Source organism: Triplophysa dalaica, chromosome 13 (assembly GCF_015846415.1).
Source record: "Triplophysa dalaica isolate WHDGS20190420 chromosome 13, ASM1584641v1, whole genome shotgun sequence".
Lineage (NCBI taxonomy): Eukaryota > Metazoa > Chordata > Actinopteri > Cypriniformes > Nemacheilidae > Triplophysa > Triplophysa dalaica.
The window spans coordinates 7,679,858-7,700,913 of record NC_079554.1 but is presented as its reverse complement, the minus strand read 5'-3'; the positions used below and the strand labels follow the sequence as shown (position 1 = coordinate 7,700,913).

The 21,056-nt window shown below is 38.4% G+C and overlaps 1 protein-coding gene across 2 annotated transcripts in view; it reads right to left on the bottom strand.

The window, feature by feature from the left end:
• Positions 1-1,064: 1,064 nt before the first annotated feature.
• The window catches only part of plpp3 (phospholipid phosphatase 3), a 37,798-nt gene continuing 17,806 nt past the window's right edge, over positions 1,065-21,056 (bottom strand). For both annotated transcript variants that reach the window (XM_056764145.1, XM_056764144.1), the window contains exons 3-6: positions 18,696-18,976; positions 17,116-17,173; positions 9,391-9,567; positions 1,065-3,155 (exon numbers count right to left, since the gene is read on the bottom strand). In XM_056764145.1, the coding sequence (XP_056620123.1) occupies positions 3,027-3,155; positions 9,391-9,567; positions 17,116-17,173; positions 18,696-18,976 (645 nt within the window). In that variant the 3' untranslated portion in view covers positions 1,065-3,026. The remainder of the gene's footprint in view (positions 3,156-9,390; positions 9,568-17,115; positions 17,174-18,695; positions 18,977-21,056) is intronic.

Sequence of the window (21,056 nt, the reverse complement as noted above, 5' to 3'; positions counted from 1 at the left end):
CTAAAACAGTGGTTTGTTTATTGCATTAAAAGGGATAGTTCACCCCCCAAAAATCTGTCATCATTTAATAACCCTTAGGTTGTTTCAAACCTGTATAAATTTCTTTGTTCTGTTAAACACAAAGATAGATATTTGTATGAATGTCAGACTTTTCAGTCCTGTGACATCATCCACTACCATAGTAGGAAAAAATATTGTACAATATTGTAAATAATTGTATATTTTGTTGTTCTGTTGAACACAAAGTAAGATATTTTGAAGAATTTAGGAACACAAACAGTTAAGGGCACCTTTGACTACCATTTCATGTTTCCTACTAGGGCAGTCAATGATGTCACAGAATTAAAAATTGCTAACATTCCTCCAAATATGTTTCTCTGTGTTCAAGTAATTCAAACAGGCATGAAATGAATTTTCATTTTTGGGTGAACTATCACTTTAAGAACAATTTGTAGAGATGGCTAAGAAATTTAAAATAATACTTACTCAACTTCATGACCCAACAGTACAATTTGTAAATCATCTTAATAAGCTTAATCGGGGTAAGAGAAGGAGCTTTAACAGTCATGGTCATCAAAAAGGCATTAAAAAGATTCTTCAAATATTCTTTAGTTTTCTATGGAAATTCTAGCATTCAACTTTGGAATGACATTGAGGGCGAGTAAACATTGATAAAGTTAACTTTTGTGTGAAATATCCCTTTAAGGCTGAAAAGACATTTACAGTGGAGAATGTGACCACCGTTATAGGCCAAAACTAAAAACAATGATCATGGCGACTGCACACGGCCAGAATATGAAGTCATAGTTTTGCTCCTAGGGAAACAACATAGACACCCACCCATGATTGAAACATTCTGACAGTACTAAAAATGAATTATTCCATTCCGAGACATTCCCCTCATCTTCTCTCCCATTTATGTTCCGTTCTAAAGTTACATATAAAATGCCTCATATAAACGTTCCTTTTGAAACTTTTATGTGCTATCGTCACAGAACATTTGGAGAGTGACACATAGACAGCAATACAGAACCACAACAAACTTGCAATAAGAAACCAAAGAATTTTTGTTTATAATGAGCTTTTATTTAAAAGCACATGTATTAGAGCTAAGTACATTTAGCAGGAAAACATTTGCTATTATTTCTTTGTACAAAAATGAGACAATACAAAAATACTAAGTGAATTTAGATACAATTGTATGTGTTTATTCAACAGTTATTAAAAACTTACTATCACAAATCTACAATATTTTAGTTACCTAAATACAAAAAATCTGTCAATCAATGCTCGTAAAAGCAGCACTTTGTAAATAACACAGGTCATGACACATTGCTTTTTAGATTCATAGTGGATATATCTAAAAATGTTGAGAAATAATATTTTACATAGTTAATTTTAGTGATTTATACATTATTTATATATTTCTGAGAGAGAAATAAAACTGTCTGTTGAAATGATAGGACGGACTATACATTGGGAGGGATGTGCAATACATTTGGAGCTTTAGTTGTGTTGTATGGATGTGTTTCCTGGAATAATCAGGCAGTACTGTACAGCTGTTAGTGGGAACAGTAGACATTATCTAGACAAGAACATAAAGGCTAAGAATAGGCATTTAGAAAAAGTCCACAGTTTTCTTAAGTTCAATATTTCTTCACATGGAAACTGTCCACGGCACCCGGACCAGGTGCGGAAACAGCGACACAAACACGCTCACAGGCTCGCACGGACAAACACACGTGCAAACACATGGGATACAATACACCTGTGGAGGGACCCCACATTCCGTCCCCCATCAACGCTGGGGTTTGGGCAGCTTGACTCACGCCATGATAGGCAGAGGGCACAGGTGGCATTATGGGTAAATCATGCAGTAACAAGAGAAAGAGATCTTACCAGCCAGCGGAAGATGCTCATTCCCTATTTCAAAAATTAAGAAAAAAATGTGCCAGCGGGAGTCAACTCTAACGACCCTAGTGACCTTGCGCCATGCTCCCCAACCTCTAACTCCGCCCGCTTTAGCGCTGACCAATCAGAAGACAACGTGGATGCATGGCTCAGCCATGCCTCCAGAATTTGGGTGGAGTCTGGTGGTGGCCATCGTGAAATCGTCCTTCAAAATCAAAATATTTTTTTTTCAAATCAGCTAATCCAACCACCCAACCACCCCCTAAACCCTGTTACTATGCTTCTTCCCATAGAGCCAGGATCAGCTTTGACGGGTCATGTGTATCAAACTAACTTCAGGGGTACATACTTAGGTGTGTCATTTTCCTTCCCATTCTTAAAGGGGATGCACAACACCATATTGTAGGAGCTTAGTGGCACGCAAATGCCCATCACGTCTGTAACCCTTCATCAAGCTACTCCTAGCTCAACTTCTCATATAGTGGTGACATTAAACAATGAACTTGGATATAGTGCTATAAGTTATTCTTTATATTGTTAATATATCTGTGCTAATTACATCGCAGGAAAAAAAGAATCATTCCTATTTATAAGGAATTTGTTGTCCTATATTGTTGAAAGGCCACAGAGACAAAGGACCAGAGGATAACAGGACCAGAAAGAGAGCAGTCCTGGTCACGTGACCAGCCTCACATTCGCCCTCTCCTTCCATTCGTTGTCATTCATCTACGCTGTTGTATATAAATTCATAAATTTCCGTCCCCCAAGTTCTATCAGTTGGGGTGGTTAACCCGAGCTGGAAAATCCCCCCGAAATTCACAAACCTGATCCTCGTTGTTTTAACAAAGAAAGAAAAAATCGAATACTTTTTGTTGGTATGTTCGCTTAGTTTTGTGTGTCCGTTTGGCTGTTGCGTTGCATTGGGCTCAAGGGTTGTGAGGTCATAATAAAGAGTCATCGGGATTGTCTCTGTTCCTACATTCTACTGTCAGATGAGAGAGAGAAGGCATCAGCTAAACTGGAGCTTCTCTGTCACAGGTGGCTGTTCTGGTTCTTCAGGGGATGGGGAGGTGAGGGAGGGTGAGATTTCAAACGGATCTACCCGGTTCCCTCACCTACACAATGTTGTGGTGGTTGTTCCTCTCTATGATGTCAGAAGAGGGGAGGAGCTCTTTCTTGATTGGCGAGGGTGGTGGAGTGGCAGTCTTGGCTTTGGGTTTGAAGAGGTCCGATATATAGAAGACCTAGGAGAGGAAAAAGAACGTGAACGTTAGATGAGTCATTTGAGAATCATATGATTACGATAAACCAAAACAGACTTTTTTTAAATAATTTGAAAGGGTACCATTCACCAGCCTTTATAATATGGCTTAACACTTGTGTAATGTGTCATATATTGATAAGAAAAGTCAACGTCCAACACACGCCTTTAAAAACAGTGAGTCAGAAGAAAAGATAAGAAAGCCCAATAATGTGTCAGCTTTTGTCGTTCTTTAGGGCGTGAGGTCAGTTTGAGTGGTCTCACAAGGCGTGGGAAGAACTCTGTAGGAGGCAAAGACGCCTGGCAACCCTCTTTCTACGTCCTGATGACGTCACCGGCAAAACAGGAAACCAGGGAGGGGAAGACAGGAAGTGCGCCCATGGCATCAGGCTAGGCTTCTATCCAATGATTTTCAAATAGCCAAAATAAGTCTGAGTCACAGAAACAAGGTCTGGATGGTTTTCCGGTAATACAGGCAAAGGTGAGCCGTCTACATACTATGAATATATCTGAGGCATGCAGAACAGCTCAGCTGTATTACTGCAGTGTGGTTTGACAGATTCCAGAAAGCCTGCCAATGGTAAACACATACTCACACACTCTCTATTTATGCATGTGTGATGGGTTTGAGGCCAGTGTGTGACAGGAAAAGAGGTCAGTGTTCGGGGTAGCTAACGGCTAAATTGTCCTGACACGTTTCCGACGTTGCTGTCAGCTGTGGCACCCTGGAGCTGAGGTGCTGCCCTTGCGCGATGCCAAGGGGAAAATAGCCCTGTATGTTGGCGCACACAGATTTACCTACAGAGCAAAAAAACATACTGTATATGTGTCTTTCCTATTTGGTTCTGTGAGTGACAAGTGTGACGTGAGCAACCTGTAGATGAGTCTAACGGGACTTAAAACGATGGGGAAAAAATCTTTAAAATTGCTCAAAATGATATAACAAATATTTTCATTCACAGGAACTGTTATTTCGAACGTAGAGTTTTAGGAAAGATTCAAAATGTAAGAAAGAACAATAGATAATAGCATGTTTTCCACACTCGGTTCATTAAAACCAAATAATGACAATTAAATAAATAATTATAAAGTAAATTATAAATTATATAAAAGTAATTATAGTTATACTAATAGTTATAATAGTAAATGGTTTATATTTACTTGCATACATTTGATAAAAACATTATAATATATAAAAATGCAACAGGAATAATTGTATTAATAAATTGAGTCGGATAATAATTATTTGAGTCGGATAACTATTAAACCATTACTGTCCTAACAGATCACAAAATTAGTCTTATGATAGTATTTTGATTCCAAAAATGTTAATATTACTTATACAATACTAATATTTACTACATTATAGTACATATTTGAACAGTACTATTTAACACTGCTATTATCATGTTTATAAGTGCTATGTGCGTGTGTGTAAAGAGTGAAAAGTGATCTGCCCTTGGGTAATACATAACTTTCTGGAAATATCTGTCCTGCAGCTACATCTACTTAGTGAAAGAAGTTACGCTTCAATACAAAGAGCGCTTTATCCGAAGGTTACAGCAGATGAGTTCATTCAATAGGGCCCCTAGTGAGTATCTTCTGACCTCGAGTGGAAGTGCGCCAGAGAAGATCATGACATTTCCAGACTGACCTTTACATTACATGGCAATGACATCAAGGACCAAGAACCCCCTAACTCATGCTTGTTGATAATCTTAAAGACATTTGCGGTAATTTCAAGTGTGTCAGAGAATATAGGATTAGGAACTGCCAAAATTATGCTTGCGGGAATCTGTGTCAATGGGAATTTTGGGAATGTGATCATGAGCCTGCTAACGTCTGCTATCGCAATGTGACATCAGGACGGCATTCGGCTATATTGTACAACGTCACTCAGTCCGATGAATTTCAACTTTTCTCACAATAGGCTACTTGATTCACTATAACCTTTGACCTATAATCACAGGCTGCTAATGGTCCTCTGTCATGGGGTGAGCACTTCCTGTGTCGTCGCCCTATGTCTGAAAGTGCTCTTCTACAACAAACCTGGTCCATTGTGTTAAAATTCTCAGTCAGCACCAGGAAGCTGTTTTACGTGTTTGTCTTAGCATGTGTGCGTTTTGACCTTATTGCCGTTCTGTTAACAGTGTATTAAGGAACAGCTAAGTTGCGTCTTAAGGGTCTGTGGCTGCCACAATGTCGTATGGATTTATTCAGAGACTTAAAGGCATGCATTACCATTCAAGATTTGAAACACTTGACTCAATTGTTTCTCATGATCTTTTAATGGGAAGGTGTATGTTTGAATGGTTGAAATTACTTTGTAGACAATAATATAAGTGTGCCAACATATGTTTATTTTGCTAGCAAACTAATTGAATTCAAATATATTTATATTTTTTATGTGATGATTTGGATTTTTTTGCAAATTCTTATTTTTGTTTTGGGGTTTCTTTTGGATGCTTTTCTTTAGTTGTTTTGTATTAAGTTGTTAGGAGTGAACTTTTATTTAAAAATGTGGAAACGAATATTAATAAAGAATAATGTTTTAAACTATATTTTTATAATGTAAATATTTGATTAACCTTCCTCTCTTTTACAATGTGGTAATGTTAATTTAATTTTAAGTGACCATTTCCCAACTCTTGCCCCCTAAAAATCGTAACAAGACTTTCTCATTTTACTAAGACATCTATGTGATATTTTATTTTTTCTTTATTGTAATTTGGTTTCAATAAATGATCTGTGTGGACTGGAAATTGTGCTTTCGCAGTCTCCATGTCAACATTGATTTATTATAATGGGTTGGCATCATATACATGGCAAGCTAACTTCACCCCAGCAACCCTCCTCCCACACATTTTATCAGACAGGAAATGACATCAATAATTTGTCACCATCCATTCATTGTGCCTGTGTGACAATCGCTGATAACATCATAGTACACAAATTCTATCCAAACCTTTATAAAATGAACTTCACTGAACCTCAGTTCTCTCACTGACGGCAGGATGAGATACAGCTCAACTTTGACAAGGTTCATACAAAATCCATCTGCGTGTATTCACATCTGTGTGGTCTTCCACCAGCCTGGGTGTGCCCAATCCTCAAAGTTCCAAACACGGCACATGATTATGTGCCAGAGTGTTTTGTTTACATTATACGTGTGTCTTAAACTGCAGCCCAGGCATTCTGCCACATCTTCATAATAATCGTGGAGACCCGGTCATGTTTTGGCTGGTGTCTCTCCTGCATTACATAAGTAATGTATAATAACACTTTTAAAATGTTCTTTCTTCTAAAGCGTAACCACACTGTTTCTGGTTAGGGACCACGGCAGCCAATGGAGAAAAATAACCTAACCCGGGCCTGATACATGGGAAGACGTGATAGACTATCAGGACACCATCTTGCCACCCAATCCAGACCAGAAGCACTTTGGGCCATTATCTCAGAAAGAACCGGAGACCGTAACACTGAACATGACCCCGGGTGCTCCCAAGGAATGGTCGGATACTGCCAGCCAGTAACTGTTTTAGAAAAGCTGTTTAAGCAGCTTCCAGCTGTTTCCACCACAGCCCTGCTTTCTGACGGAACACCTCCGCAACCAAGCGGCAACCAGGAACCGAAGTCTCACACGCTCTCCATCCATGTCAGCGGCTTAGAAAGTGGGCCGTGTTTGATTGCATGAACAAACATCCCATGCCACTCTCCAGCAGGAACTACTGGAGGAAACGCTATGGCAGCAGCCGAAGGAGAGTTTTGTTGAAACTTGAATCTCAGGGGTTATTCTGGTTCTGTATCTGGTATGTCAACACATGCCAGGCTCCTTGCCTTCAGCGATCGTAGCAGTGATAGTGAATCTCTCCAAAAGTTTGGATATTAACCAGACCCGTGTGTAAGAAACCGCGTACAGCGTCACAGTCATCTTCGAGAAACGTTCCAAGAAACGGATGGCCTAGTTAAGCTCGCGCTCCATATTTTTAGATTCTCATTGGCTTGCTGACATGAATTGCAGAGATCGGCGCTTTCTAGACATCACAGTTCAAGAGCAGCATACAAGTTGATGTTCTTTAATATGGAACATGCATTAAGTCAGTAATCAGTTTTTGAAAGACGGCCAAAACTCACGAGACCTGTAACTTTCCACATCTCTTTAAACCCAGCCAGTTGGACACCACCCCAGAGCGCTTACAATCTTAAAACCTCTTTAAACACAACCCCTTCAGGCAGTAATCAGCACCTTAAGCCAAGCTTAGAAGAAACGCTACTTCTCTACATCGCGAATTTCCGGAGACGGCTTGCTGAGAGGAGTGAAGTGAGTACTGAAGCCTTTGGTGCCAGCCAATGTGTGATGTATGGGGACATAACTTTGGCAACTCAACATGAGTGTATGTACCTTACATTACCTCTGTGGGCTTCATGTGAGCTGTGGTTATTAGAGATACTCTAATTGGGCCTCTAAAGCGTTCACAGATGTGCGTGTTACAGCACAGGGGGGACAGAGTCCAAATGTGGGCTTGTTAAAGACAAGTACATGTGCGCTTTGATTCGCTCTCGTTTCTGTTCTCACTTATTGTACTTATCTGCGATAGACTAGTATTTTATATAGTAGAGAAACTGTGTTTTAGAGACAGCAACCTTTACAAAGGGGTCAAAGATGTTCAAGAGGATGAATGGATTTATAATAAACAAAACTGAGATAAAATGACTGAAGATGTTGATCTTAATGAGGTCATAAAAAGATTGGCGCATGGCTAAATGACTCTTGAAAGATACAAAAAGCCAATAACTTACAGAAAGAGAGCACTGAAAACTGATCCGTGTCAGATTTTTTAGTAATACTGTTGGGTCTACATGTTTAGAACTGAAATTAAATGTTGAAGAGGATTATGATATGAGTGGAGAAAGATGTTTGGCCAACATCTGCGTACCATCAAAAGTATGGCCCTGTCACAACCAATTAGACTGAAGAAAGACATCAGCAGATCTCATTTCTAGGGCATTCTGGGAATTGTAGTGTATGACAAATAGGACACATCATAATCCCCAAGTAGACAAAACATGTTCCCCCTACTGGAAGAATGGAGGAACATCTCTTTTCTCTAATTTCATGGTCCGTAAAACCAACCCTGCTTATGCAGATAAAACAGATACACCTCAAATAAATAATTACAATTTGTTATTTCTTCCATACAAATTAGTTTTCTCTCCGTCTATCTCTCTCTCTCTTTCTCTCTACTTTTAGGTCACTAAGACTAAGTTTTCCCAGGCACCAACTGGAGTGAGATATTGGAGTAAAATTCCATTTTCCGCAACCATCCCCCTTCGATTTTCATTAGAGGGTGGATAATAGTGCAATTCAGGCAACATGCTCCTCATTAGCAAGAAACAATTGTGGATAATTTTGTGGATTAGTGTGAAAATGAGAGAGAGGGTGGGGTTCTGAGAATACCAGTATCTTTACTTCATTCCAAAGACCTCAGATTGACTCTGTTTCTACTGGTTCCAATGGAAAAGTAATGAAAAAACGAGCTGTCTCAAAAACAATCCCAATTAAACAGGACTACCGCTAAACCATACTGAAAACAGTAAAAGAACACCTCATGTTATAAAGTAAACATTAGAGAAAAACAAAAACTGAATTACCAACACATTTACGAGAGGAACGTTCAGTTCTGCTGGTGTCTTAACAATGTGTTAAAAGTTTGTTCACCAATATTAGAAAAATACAACGTTGTAATGACAACAAGGTCAAGATCATTTATAGTATAGCATCAGAATGTTCTTTATTTAAAAGACTTAAAGGTATAGTTCATCTTAAAAATGATAATCTTGTCATTTTAAACCTGTGTGATTTTGAGATGAGTACAAAAAATGTTTGTAACAAAAAAACATTGGTCTCCATTGACTTGACACAAAAAACAATGCAAGTTAATGGGGACCGAAGGTTTTCTGTGACCAACATTTTTTTAAATATCTTCTTTTGTGTTCTGAAAGAAAGAAAGTCATACAGTTTTGAAATATCAGGCATGCAAATAATGACAGAATTTTCATTCTAAAGATGTTCTATTCCTTTAAATAATAGCTCCCGAAGTATACTGTTATATGTTGTGCAGGTTCTGTTTATGTCTATGCTTTGAATGATAGATACATCTATTTTAAAACATCCTGGAATAGATCAGATGAATGAATTAAGAGGGCCGAGTACTTACTATGCAGTATGCCACCAATGCTCCCTGGAGGAAACCAGCCAAAACGTCAGTGGGGTGGTGCTTGTGATCGGAGACGCGTGATAGGCCAGTGTAGAAGGCCATCATCAGCAAGGTGAACTGGAGGAGAGGCCTCAGAAGACGAGCTCCTCGCCACGTGAACCGAGACTGCAGGTAGAACTATAGGAAAAAAAGAAAAATCGTTTAAAACGGTAAAATCGTCCTCGAACTTGATTCATTACTTTAACGCAAAATAATTAAATTCATTTCTTCTCTTGATTTTTGCTTGAAATATATAACAGGGACATTTTCTTTAATTGAGATTCACACTAATAATAAACAAATAAACAATAAACATCTCCTCTTACAACCCAGAGGCTCTTGCATAGTTGCTTTCTGGGAACAGGAAGACTCATTAGGGTAAGAAAACAACCGAAGTGACGGTTAGAGAGATGAGCGGAGGATGGGGGTCACGAGGACAGACTGTCGACGACGGTCCGACAACACATCAAGTCCTGAAATCTCTCAAAGCGGCTCAGTCAAGGACCTGCCGTTCATCACCCACCCTTAATCATCCATCACCAGACGAGGAAGAAAACTTCCTGTTCAAAACCGCAGCAGACAACAGTGAACTCTAAACACACCCTTACGCGCTTATTTTGATAAACACACGTCCACACACTCAGACGAGCCCCGAAACGACAAGCAATAGCCATCTTGAGCTTCCCAGTGAAGGTGCGTACAAGGTCATTGACTGCTTTCCTGAACAGCTCTCTCAGCATTTAGAGGGCATTGTGTGCATACAGAGGAAGGAATCCCTCCCTGAGGATGTTTGGGAGTTGGAGTTTCCTCACTGGACAAAGTTTAAGAGGCGTGCCTTAGTTAAGGGGATTGACAGCCCTCAAGTCTCAACAAGGAAGTACATACAGTCATTTTTGATGAATAACTGGAATTAAACACATTACATTTGTGTGCAAGCAAAATATTCATTAGGTAATTTCTTACATACATTTCTTATTACTTATATAAATGTTGCTTCATATTCCATGTGGATAAAATACAATAAGCAATATTTTATTACTCTATATTTTGAAGTCCTCTCCGATTTCTATATGACATTTATGCCTACCGTCCTTAAAACAATCTCTAGATATGTTCACACTCCCTCATTTACAGTATGTCTGTCTGCCCTCTTCAGAATTTCAGCTGATTTTATCTGCCAACACCCCCACCAGAACGGAAAGCTGATAAGCATCATTGCATGTGTTTTTGCCTCAATCCGATCAGAATAACATACACGACCTGCCGTCTCATTATTTCTAGCAGGAAACCTGTGAAAGCTTGCCGAAACAAAAATTTGATTTCTCACTATGAGGCTATTGCATATGAGCTGCAGAAATCAAGACTTTTGCTTAAGGTCATTTGAGGTGAAAAATATCAAATCAATGTTCTATATGCTTCAGTTTGGCCTCAGTTTTGGCAACAAGACAGCATTAAGAAAATTGCTAACCTGAAGAAACTGTGGCAATTTCAACCACAGAATTCTATCAATTTGGCATTCCGGTGGACAACTTACAAACATGTCAATAATGTCTTTGATTACGCCAAGTAAATGGAATGAGATGTTCTTTAACCACAACATGAGCTTATGGAGTCAGAGGTCTGGCTGAGTATATCTGTCTGAATCTCACTCGCTTGACAGTAAACAGAACTACAACAGCGCATCTCAATTATGATTACATTGAAATTACATAGTATATACAGTATACATATATATATTTATACATAATATATATAGTATATACAGAAGACCAGTAATTTAAAGGATTCTCGGTAAACAAAATCAGATTTTCATGAGTTTACTCTAAGGGATTTTTTACCCATTCAGTCTTGTTCTAAATGTGCTTGCTCATTTTTATTGCCTTCTGATTCACACTATTTCTCATACTTGTCACATATGACAAATGGTGATGAACCATATTTTGTTTTTCATATATCGTTTTCGAATATATCCGATATATCTTCCCACAGCAGGTTTCTGTCAGAATTATTAATGCAGCAGGTTTCTTGATACTGACTTAAAGGAACAGTTCATCCAAAATTTTAAATTCTGTCATCATTTACTCACCCTTGAGATGTTCCAAATCTGTTTACAGAGAGTTGAAACAGCTTCAAACAAATATACATGTAATAAATCACAACTATAAGTTCTCCTCACTAATCTAAAACATTTACTCAGTAACATTTAACCAAATTTACTGAGTGAAGCTGTAACATATCAGAGGAGACCTGGCCCTCCCGGCTGAGACTGGTGTCTCCCGACATTTTTCTCTCCATTTATTCATAATTTGTTTTGGTTCCTCGCCACTGGGCCGTGTTTGCATGCTCAGCGGGAGACTGCTGATATAAGATTAGCTCAGGGTTCTGTAAATTCCATTAAAATTACTTTATTAGAGTTTTTTTTGTTTTCTTCCTGTAAAGCTGTATTGAAACAATCCAACATTGTAAAAGTGGTAAATGAATAAAACTGAATTGCATTGATGAACACAGAGAAAGATATTTAGAGGAATGTTTGTAACCAAACCACCATTTACTACCATAGTGGTAAAATTCCAATGGTAGTCAAAAGTACACCAGAACTAAATATAAAACAAATTTACTACTATGGTAATCAACGGTGGCCAAGAACTGTTTGGTTACAAGCATTCTTCCAAATGTCTTTATCTGTGTTCATCAGAACATAAAATTGTATAAAGATTTGGAACAACTTGAGGGTGACTAAACGAAGAACAGTTTTTTGGTGAACTGTTTCTTTAATGTAACTCCAATTTTACCTAAGTGTATCAACTTGAGTGATATTCCCACTCTTTTTTCAACAATGACCACTACCCGATGCCACACAATGCAAGGAATTCTATTGTTGTTGTACTTTGAACAAGGGACCACAACAGAGCCGGCACGACCAGGGCCTCTGGGTGACATTTACACTTGCAAGGAAAACAAAACAATACAATTGATGCACCGCCCTCTCAACCTGCAATGAAGTGTTTTGTGAACTAAACTGTTACATTTAATCCTCATCTTCTTTAAACAGCTCCGAAAGCATGATGTTAACATTTTTCTCATTATACAACAATTCAATAAATACTAATAATAACTTGGGGGTTTGAACTGCTTATTGAGGTAAAATAACTGTAATTTAATAAAATAGGCAACAACATTAAATATATTGCCAAAATATGCTGAAATTGCTAATAAAATGTCAAAATTAAAGTTTCTATTTTATACACATAACAATGAAATCTCTGGAATCCTCAAACCTAAAAATGCAGTGACTTATGACTGGACTAGAGGGGCTTAAGACTAAAAGGAGACAAAGGGAGTTCTGGTCTATGTTTGACTGCGAGGGGTCACTGAAGGGTGACGTCTGACACATAAGAAGCCTTTCTGATGCTGAGAGCTCTTAAATTGCAAGCCAGCAAGTCTGTGGCTGGAGATGTGGAGATTCTCCAGACTCTTAAAGAGCCTTTATTCCTCATGGGCTCTCCACACGTAGACATCCAAGAGCAGATAAAAACAGCAGAGCCCGAGGGCACTCAGAGCTCAGATAGATGCCTCTCAGCGTCCCGCTATCAGGGGTCAGATAAGCCAAACATGACGCAGACGTTACCATCACAGAGGTGTGTATGTGTCTCTCTCATCTCTGTGCTCTGTGAGGTGGTGTGTGAGTGGCAGACGCTGTGTTCTAAGATATTCCAGTGTCTTCCGAACTCAAAACACATACACACCCTCTATATACCCACATGAGAAGCAACACACCCCTGTGCAGATAACATGCTCTGTCCTGCTGAGTGTCTCCATCCGTTCCCTCTCTGCAGGCGACCTAGGTTTTCCCAGCTACTGTGATAGAGAGGTATCAGATTGGACAATGGCAAAGGTCTTGGCAGAGTATTATGCCATTGGGATCATAATGGCATATGGTCGGCCACATAATGACCTGGAACACATTTGAATTATCTGTTTTGACAAACAGGATGTGAACTTTTTGTTGATCCTAAAAACCAAATTTCAAAATCTACAAAAATCAGGGGAAACAAAACATATGAAACAGGGAAAGTTCATCTAAAAAAACTGAAACTCATGATTTACTTACCCTTGTCACACGCAACATGTAAGACTTTCTTCTGCAGAACACAAAAGAAGATGCTTAAAAGAATGTTGGGAAACATAAAACACTGGCCCCCATTGACTTCCGCTGTATGGACATAAAACCACTGAGACGTTCCTCAAAATATCTCCTTTTGTGTTCCACAGAGAAAAGAGTAACATGCAGATTGTGTATGACTTGAGGGAATAATAAATCATCGCTGAATGTTTGTTTTTGGGTGAACTATTCCTGTAAGAATGATTTCCACAAACCCCACACAGTTTAAATGCAACCCTGACTGAAATGCATAAAGCTTCATCTTCCAACGTTTTTATGAGAGAGCTATCTCTCTTTCATATCACTCTTCGTGATTTTGTGCCTATTTCTAAAGTGTATTTTCGCTACAATCTTGCCAAATGTGGCAGCAAACAGATTTACCACAAAAGCCTTTCATTCCCTGACATCAGATCCAAAAAAACACCCAAGTCCTGGCAGTGCCACCACATGTTTATGGCCACAACATGCTGTGAAATAAGTAAAAAAGAAAAAGATGATCCCGTCAAAAATCAACCACCATCACTAAACCTCTCTCATCGTAATAATTTTTGCGCTCTTTAAATAGTTCCGCTGGCTTTCACTACGTCTGTGGCCTTGTATAATTTCTGCGCCTGTTCTCTGGTCACTATGGAGAACTTGGAGGAGCAGCCTCTTCTGTTAGCGTGCGGTCTGAGAGGCGCGGTAATGTCTCAAGGCCAAATCCGAAATCAAGGGTTATGAGTGTGGAGTTCAGAAAGAGGCTAGGAAATACCCAAATTGCTACCCACAAAAACTCACATTCACTTGACCTCCAAAACAAACACAACTCATTGAGAAATATATATATATATATATATTGTTGAGCTGCATGGACAATGACTCACTAAGAGGCCTCATAAACGAGACAAATTCTTTCATGGACCGTGTTCTCTTACTGCTGGTATATGGATGAACTCTTACACCACATCTAGGTGTTTTTTTGTGTCTTGTGCCACAGTTCAGAATGTATGGCTTATTGTACTTCAATGTACCGGTCAATCTGACTACAGTAACATAAAGTGTGGTACTAGCAAAAGTTCACTGGGCAATAGGTAAACTGTGCTTGCGTCATCTTGACAGTCTCATTTGCTGGCTTCTCTGCAGGATGCAGCTGGCAGAAATAATTCTACGAGAAAGAAAAGTCTGTGCAATGCGCTGCGGCCCATCTTTGACCTTTGATCAAAGATGGGCCGCAGCGCATTGCACAGACTTGTGTATATGACCCCAATGCCTGAGATGTAATATTGTGCTCATATACAGCCACAGAGCAAATTACCAATTGTAAATAGACAGGAAGCAGGCCATATGGACCCCTCCAAAAAAATCACGTTTAAATATAACTTCTAAGTTATCTCTAAACCCAATTGAATGAGTTGAATGCGTTCAGATGGTTGTTTATCTGTCATAAATTGTCAAAAAAAACTGGACCTAAAGTTAACTTATAAAAGTGAATTGGCCTTTGCACAGATCATGTCTGATGCATTATTAAATTAGCAACAGAAAATCTTGAACAAACTGCCCCGCATGGACCAGGGTTGCCAGGTCTGTGTAAACAAAATCACCGGCCAATTCAAACTAGCCCAATAACCACCTAAAATACACAATTGCAGTCACTGTTATGCATTACATATAATTTCTTCTAGTAAATATCTGTATAGTAGTAATCATAAACACCGAATATATTCATAAAGAACTTCGTCTTACTTTTACAATGAACAAAATCCTTCAAATTTAGGGATTGAAATAATCCTGGAGAAAAACAAAACAGACCTGGCAACCCTAAAATGAACTATGATAAGAATGTGTATAAAATGAAACCTAAAAACCAACGCTGGTGTGACAAGTGTAACTTTCTTAATCATTTCTCTTTTTTTCTGGCAAAGATTCATTCAGCTTGTTAATTCTGTATGTTCTCTGTGCTTCAATATCTCTGTGTGTTGTCTTATTCTCTTGTTTTTTTCTGAAGGTCAAAGCGCACAGAAATAATCACACAGACAAACACCCTGTCTCTTAACATAATAGTCTTTTCGCCCATTTTTTCAGAAGAAACCAGTCTAAATACGTGACATAATTTTATAATGTGGTTTGAAAGGCGTTGGCAATTGCAGGCAGCAAAGTCTGAGAGCAGTCTGGCCAGTGTTTCTGATAACATCTGAGGGAGATGATGAACAATTTGCCCGTCAGCATTTGAGAGAGACAGCCAGAGAGAACGCCAGGCTCTTAAATTAAGATGGTTATTCAAACCTAAAAACCCCCAAACACCAAGTGACTACAAGACATATATAAACGTCTGTTTTTAAATTGAATAAGCGACCTTTGGAACAACTTGGGGAATTTATCTTTTAGGGACATGTTTTTCTGGACAGTATTTTCAGCATGAGTAACGCTGGCTGACATCTATTTTGCCTTGTGGCTAATCACAGTGGTTAAAATACAGCGGGTCTAAGTGTAAAAACTAATCGCTTTGGTCACAAAACACTCAGCAAGACTGGCCGGGGGTCTGGTTCTTAACATACTGTTTCCTCTGGTGAAGGAAGTGTTAGGTCAGTTTTTTGGGCTTTAGACCCAGCCGTCAAAGTCACACATTAATTTTATTGCCGTTTTGAGAATTTAGAAAAAAACTAGCATGATTTTTAACAGATTGGGTTTCTCTGGTCACGCACAAACTGGTGTTGTTATAGCATACTAAACCTTAAACCAAATCCAATTATTATTATTTTTTTTAAAAGAACTAAACTAAACAAAAAATGGTTGAAAATCTATGTAATAAACAAATTTCAACACTCTTTCTTTAAGAGGCTAACCTGTCTGTCAGTAACGGACAGAATGTTCACACATGCACACAGCATCTTTTTACTTGGTGCGAGTTGAATCATCCTTCTATCTTTGTCCTCTCTCCAAAAAATCTCTCAAAACACTGAGCGAGAACATCTGGCCCCCTCCATTAGTAAAGCGGCCATACCACCGCCCCCCTGAGAAAGTCTGAGGTGGAGGGGCCCCTGGAGATGTTGATGATTGAGATTCGGGAAGAAGGGATTAGAAAGAAAGGAGACGGGAGGGAGGAGTCATGGGCCTTGGGCATGAAAAGGAGAAAGTTTGAAGCCTTTCAAAGAGGCTTTACATACAGTGAAGCTACAGGACGCTATGGAAAATCTGTCTTTGTGTGTGTGGCTATAATGGAGATTCTGCATAATTAGTGCAAGAAGAGTGAGACCCTTTCAAACAGAGAAGAAAAATAAAGCATGAGCGAGAAATGAAGGGGGGTGAAATTCAGAAAGAAAGGAAGTCTATACAGCTGCACAAATAAGAACAGGTTGAGTGTGTCCATCCGGGAGATGGACAGGGAGAATAACAGTGACATATTTTCACAGAGATGGGTGAGGGGTGATAATGTCCCTGTCTCCAAATGACCAAACACAACAGTCAAAAAGTCAAAAACCGAACATTAATAAAACTTCAACAGCCTGAGAGCCCCAGTGTAGGAGTGTAGTTGACAAAGTACTTACCGCCAGGTACAGCATGGTGTACATTGAGAACGAAGCATGTCCAGAAAAGAAGGATTTTCTGCAGAAAGAAACAGATTTTTATAATCTGAATCGGTGTGAGATTTAAGATGATTCTGTTTTCTAACTAAAAGTCTATTCACTCAAAATGTTCAGTCAGCACGAAATGCCATGTATGCCACTTCTGTTTGCTTGGCATGACAACTTGATTCTTATTAGATTTATCACACGGCTCTTTGGAATTCTTGATTCTGATTGGTCAATTATGGCATTCTGCAGTCAAGTATGTGGACTATGATGTTAAACAGTATAACTGACTGTTGATCTAGACAACTGATTCCCTACACATGACATCAGATGATAATTTCTACCTCAAGGCAACATTTTATGTCAATTAAATTAGTTTATTGGATTTAGAGCGGAATTCCGTAACTTTTCCCTCTCCATCGCCACCTCAGTTTATAACATAAAATTGCAGGCTACTTAACATACTTATCTTTATACAGGATAAGATCAAATAACTAAATTAATAACTGACATTTATCGCAAAATCTTACCTGATATCTTAAATTATAAAGCATTATTACACTCTAAAAAATTTCAGCTTCTTCAATATTTTTATATGTTAAACCAAATTAGATTTATGAGTCAATTGAGCTTAATTATATTGAACTGAAATTTAGTTGTAAATGCTTCAAGATTTTATATGTCAGCACAATATAATTTAAGTTTAATTGACTCATAAAGCTAATTTGGTTCAACTTTAAAATGTTATGAAGATGTTTAACTTAAAGCAGCGGTAACATGCTATTTCATGTGTTCTGAATTCTTTACACTGTTTAATGTGCTGGCCTCTCAAGCTTAACATGGTCAACTTGTCAAAAAACGAGTTGAATGTATGACGTACTATTTCTGTGCTCGATTCACTCCGCCACGTTTTGTACAGGTTTAGGAAAGTTATCTTCAAAAATAGATTCCAGTATCATAACAAGGATTGACTTCTTAGTCCCTTATTGGAAAATTCTCCCGGAAAAAAGCCCACTCGTCAATCCAGCAAACGCGCGAGTGTGAGAAAAAAAAGCACGCCCATGCGTCAACCAGCCAGCGTGGGAAAAACATGCCCATCTGCTGACGGAAGTTTACCTGTGTTTGTTTGCTCACGGCATTTTGATGACGAATGTCATATAAACGGTGGATATAGCGCTGGAGTTGGAAATCGTTTTAATGCCACGGTCCAAGCTCAAAAAGATGCCGGACATGAACCGTCAAACTAAGTCCCATGTTTGTGTTTTGTTGGCAATCGGCGTGAAAGTGACATATTTAAACAACAAGAGCTTATAGTGAATTGACGGTTATGCAAGGATAATGCGTTGGTGTATTGTGTGCTCGTGCTGTAGTTGCGCATAACTGATTTCCGTTTATATTGAACAAAAAAAGTTACGGATGCTGCACGAATCAGACTATTGCTAAACACAACTATACTATACATTTTATTCATGCACATTTGTTTCGTTTTCCAGACATTTTAATCCAAAACACTTAACGAAAGGCAAGCATTAAATGTGCTTTTAAGATCCTCTCACCTGGCCTCCTGAACTTTGCTGTCATCTCCACGGCATGTGTAGTTGGTAATATATCCCAGAGGGCAATGGATGGTGGAGAAGTCAGGATTGCACACATCTATGAAGTGTGGCCTCATGCGCCCAACCGAGACCTTTGCGATGTCAGTAAACGATTGGCTGACGGCACATCCGAAGATGAACACGCCCACTTGTCTATAGAGGGTGGAGACATATGGGTTTCCCACAAATGACTTGGAGCCCTGGTTCAGGTAATGGATCCTGTAGCATTCGCCAATCACGATCTAGAGAACAGTTCAATTGAAAAATAATGATTGATAGTTTTAAATACAACAGCATGTACTCTGTTTCAAAGTAGTGAGCTGCCTACGGATTGCTTAAAAAATCTAAGTAAATTCAATATTAAAAATATTCAATATTATAAAAACAGTTATGCTAAAAATGAATTCTTTCTCCCAACATTTGAGTGATCTATGTTCTTTTTTGCTTATGGCAGTATTACACTGCTAGCTTAGCGACATGCTAACATAATACTATTGAAATCAATTGTCAGATGTGCAGATCTGCAGCCTAAAATTACTTGTACAATTCATGACATGATGCTTTTTAATAACAGCTGACTAAGCAACAAGCAGCTAACTAGATTCTGAAACAGAGTTTTAAAGTCAATAACAACATATTGTGATTGTAAATCAAATCTCCAACATGAATGTGTTAAGTATCATAACATAATTGGTGTGGTCAAGTCAGAAACATGCAGGGTGAGGTTAGTAATACATGCCAATGATATAAGTTAAAAAAGCCCAATGCAAGACAGATATGATGGAAAGAGTATAAAAGATGAAGAGAAAAAACAAGACTGAGCATGGCCTGCCCATTGTTGAATGACGTTTTAGTGATATGGAACATATGATGTTCTTGAAGGTTATATGGCTTTCATGTGAGCAGTTCGATTTAAAACTGAGGTCTGCATCATTTGAAACCACCAGGACGTAAATTAGGGTCATGGAGTACATAAACCATGCCTAATGAGATACTCGCTATCTCTTGCTCTCTGTTTTTGTCTCTGTTTAAACTGTTGATGAGGGCCGTTGTGGAGGCAGTTCGTTTTCCCCGAGGCCTAACCAAACTGAGACCGGAGACACTGCTAATTAAATTCAGTTGTGTGAGGATTGCCAACACACACACACATATATATGCGTACACAGTCCTTGTTTAAATCAGGAGATTTGCTGAGCATGGGAACATGTCTATCCCAGACAGTGAGGCAAGCATGTCTCCATTCGAGATCTCCATGGAGTCATGGTTTGGTTCTATTCCAGAGTTTAGGGGCTTGTGCTTTAAGACCACTTCCCTCATCTCCTCAACTTTATTCCACAAGGGGTTTCGTTTTCCTTGTCAAACTTTTTCTTGTAGGCAGTGTTCCACAACAGCTAAAAGTTTTGATCTTGTTAGGTTCTCGACTAACGTGTCCTCTGGACGACTGCTGAGGACTAATCATGGGGCGGCTGTCACAGAGGCTGAATTCAACACCTCTTATTCAACATTCAGCACTGGGGTTATGTTTGACTTCCCATTCAGATCTTTTTAGAACTAGATTACATTTTGTTTAGTGTTTTTTTTAAAGGTTTTGCATTCATAGAAGGTCAAAGAAGTGTGATGTTAATTATGTTTTCTATTTTTATGTTAAATTGACTAATTCACTCCATGATTTTAGTCATATTACCCCAGCCCTATTATTTCATTATTGTAATGAAAATTTGTGGGGAGAAAACTGTCTAATTATCCTTAATTTATTCTTTAAAAAAGTATTGATTTTTAAAAAATGTCACGTGTTCACATTGGTTTTACATGAACATATTCCATGTGTTTTTCTGCACATGTGAAATCCATGTGGCTTTTCTGTATAGGATGTTAAAGTGATAGTCCACCCAAAAAATGTTACATTTGTCATTATTTACACACCCTCTTGTCATTTCAAATCTTTATGACTTTTCTCTTCCGCAGAACATATCAGACGATATTTCGAAGAATGTTGGTAACCGAACAATTGCAGTAGCCATTTTCTTCTAATATAAGAACATAAAACCAATGGGTCCGGACGTTGTTCGGTACCAACATTCTTCAAAATATCTTCCATTTGTGTTCTGCAGAAGAAAGTTACAAGTTTGAAATGACTATAGGGTGATTTAATGATAACGGAATTAATTTTGGGTGAACTTTCCCCTTAAAACATAAGAAATAAAATATTCCCCAATAATATAACAATAAAATAGCATTTAGTTTTTACTATTTGTTTTCATTATGCTAAATGTATTTTTGCTTTTGAAAACTGTTGTCAAACTATTTATTATTATTATTATT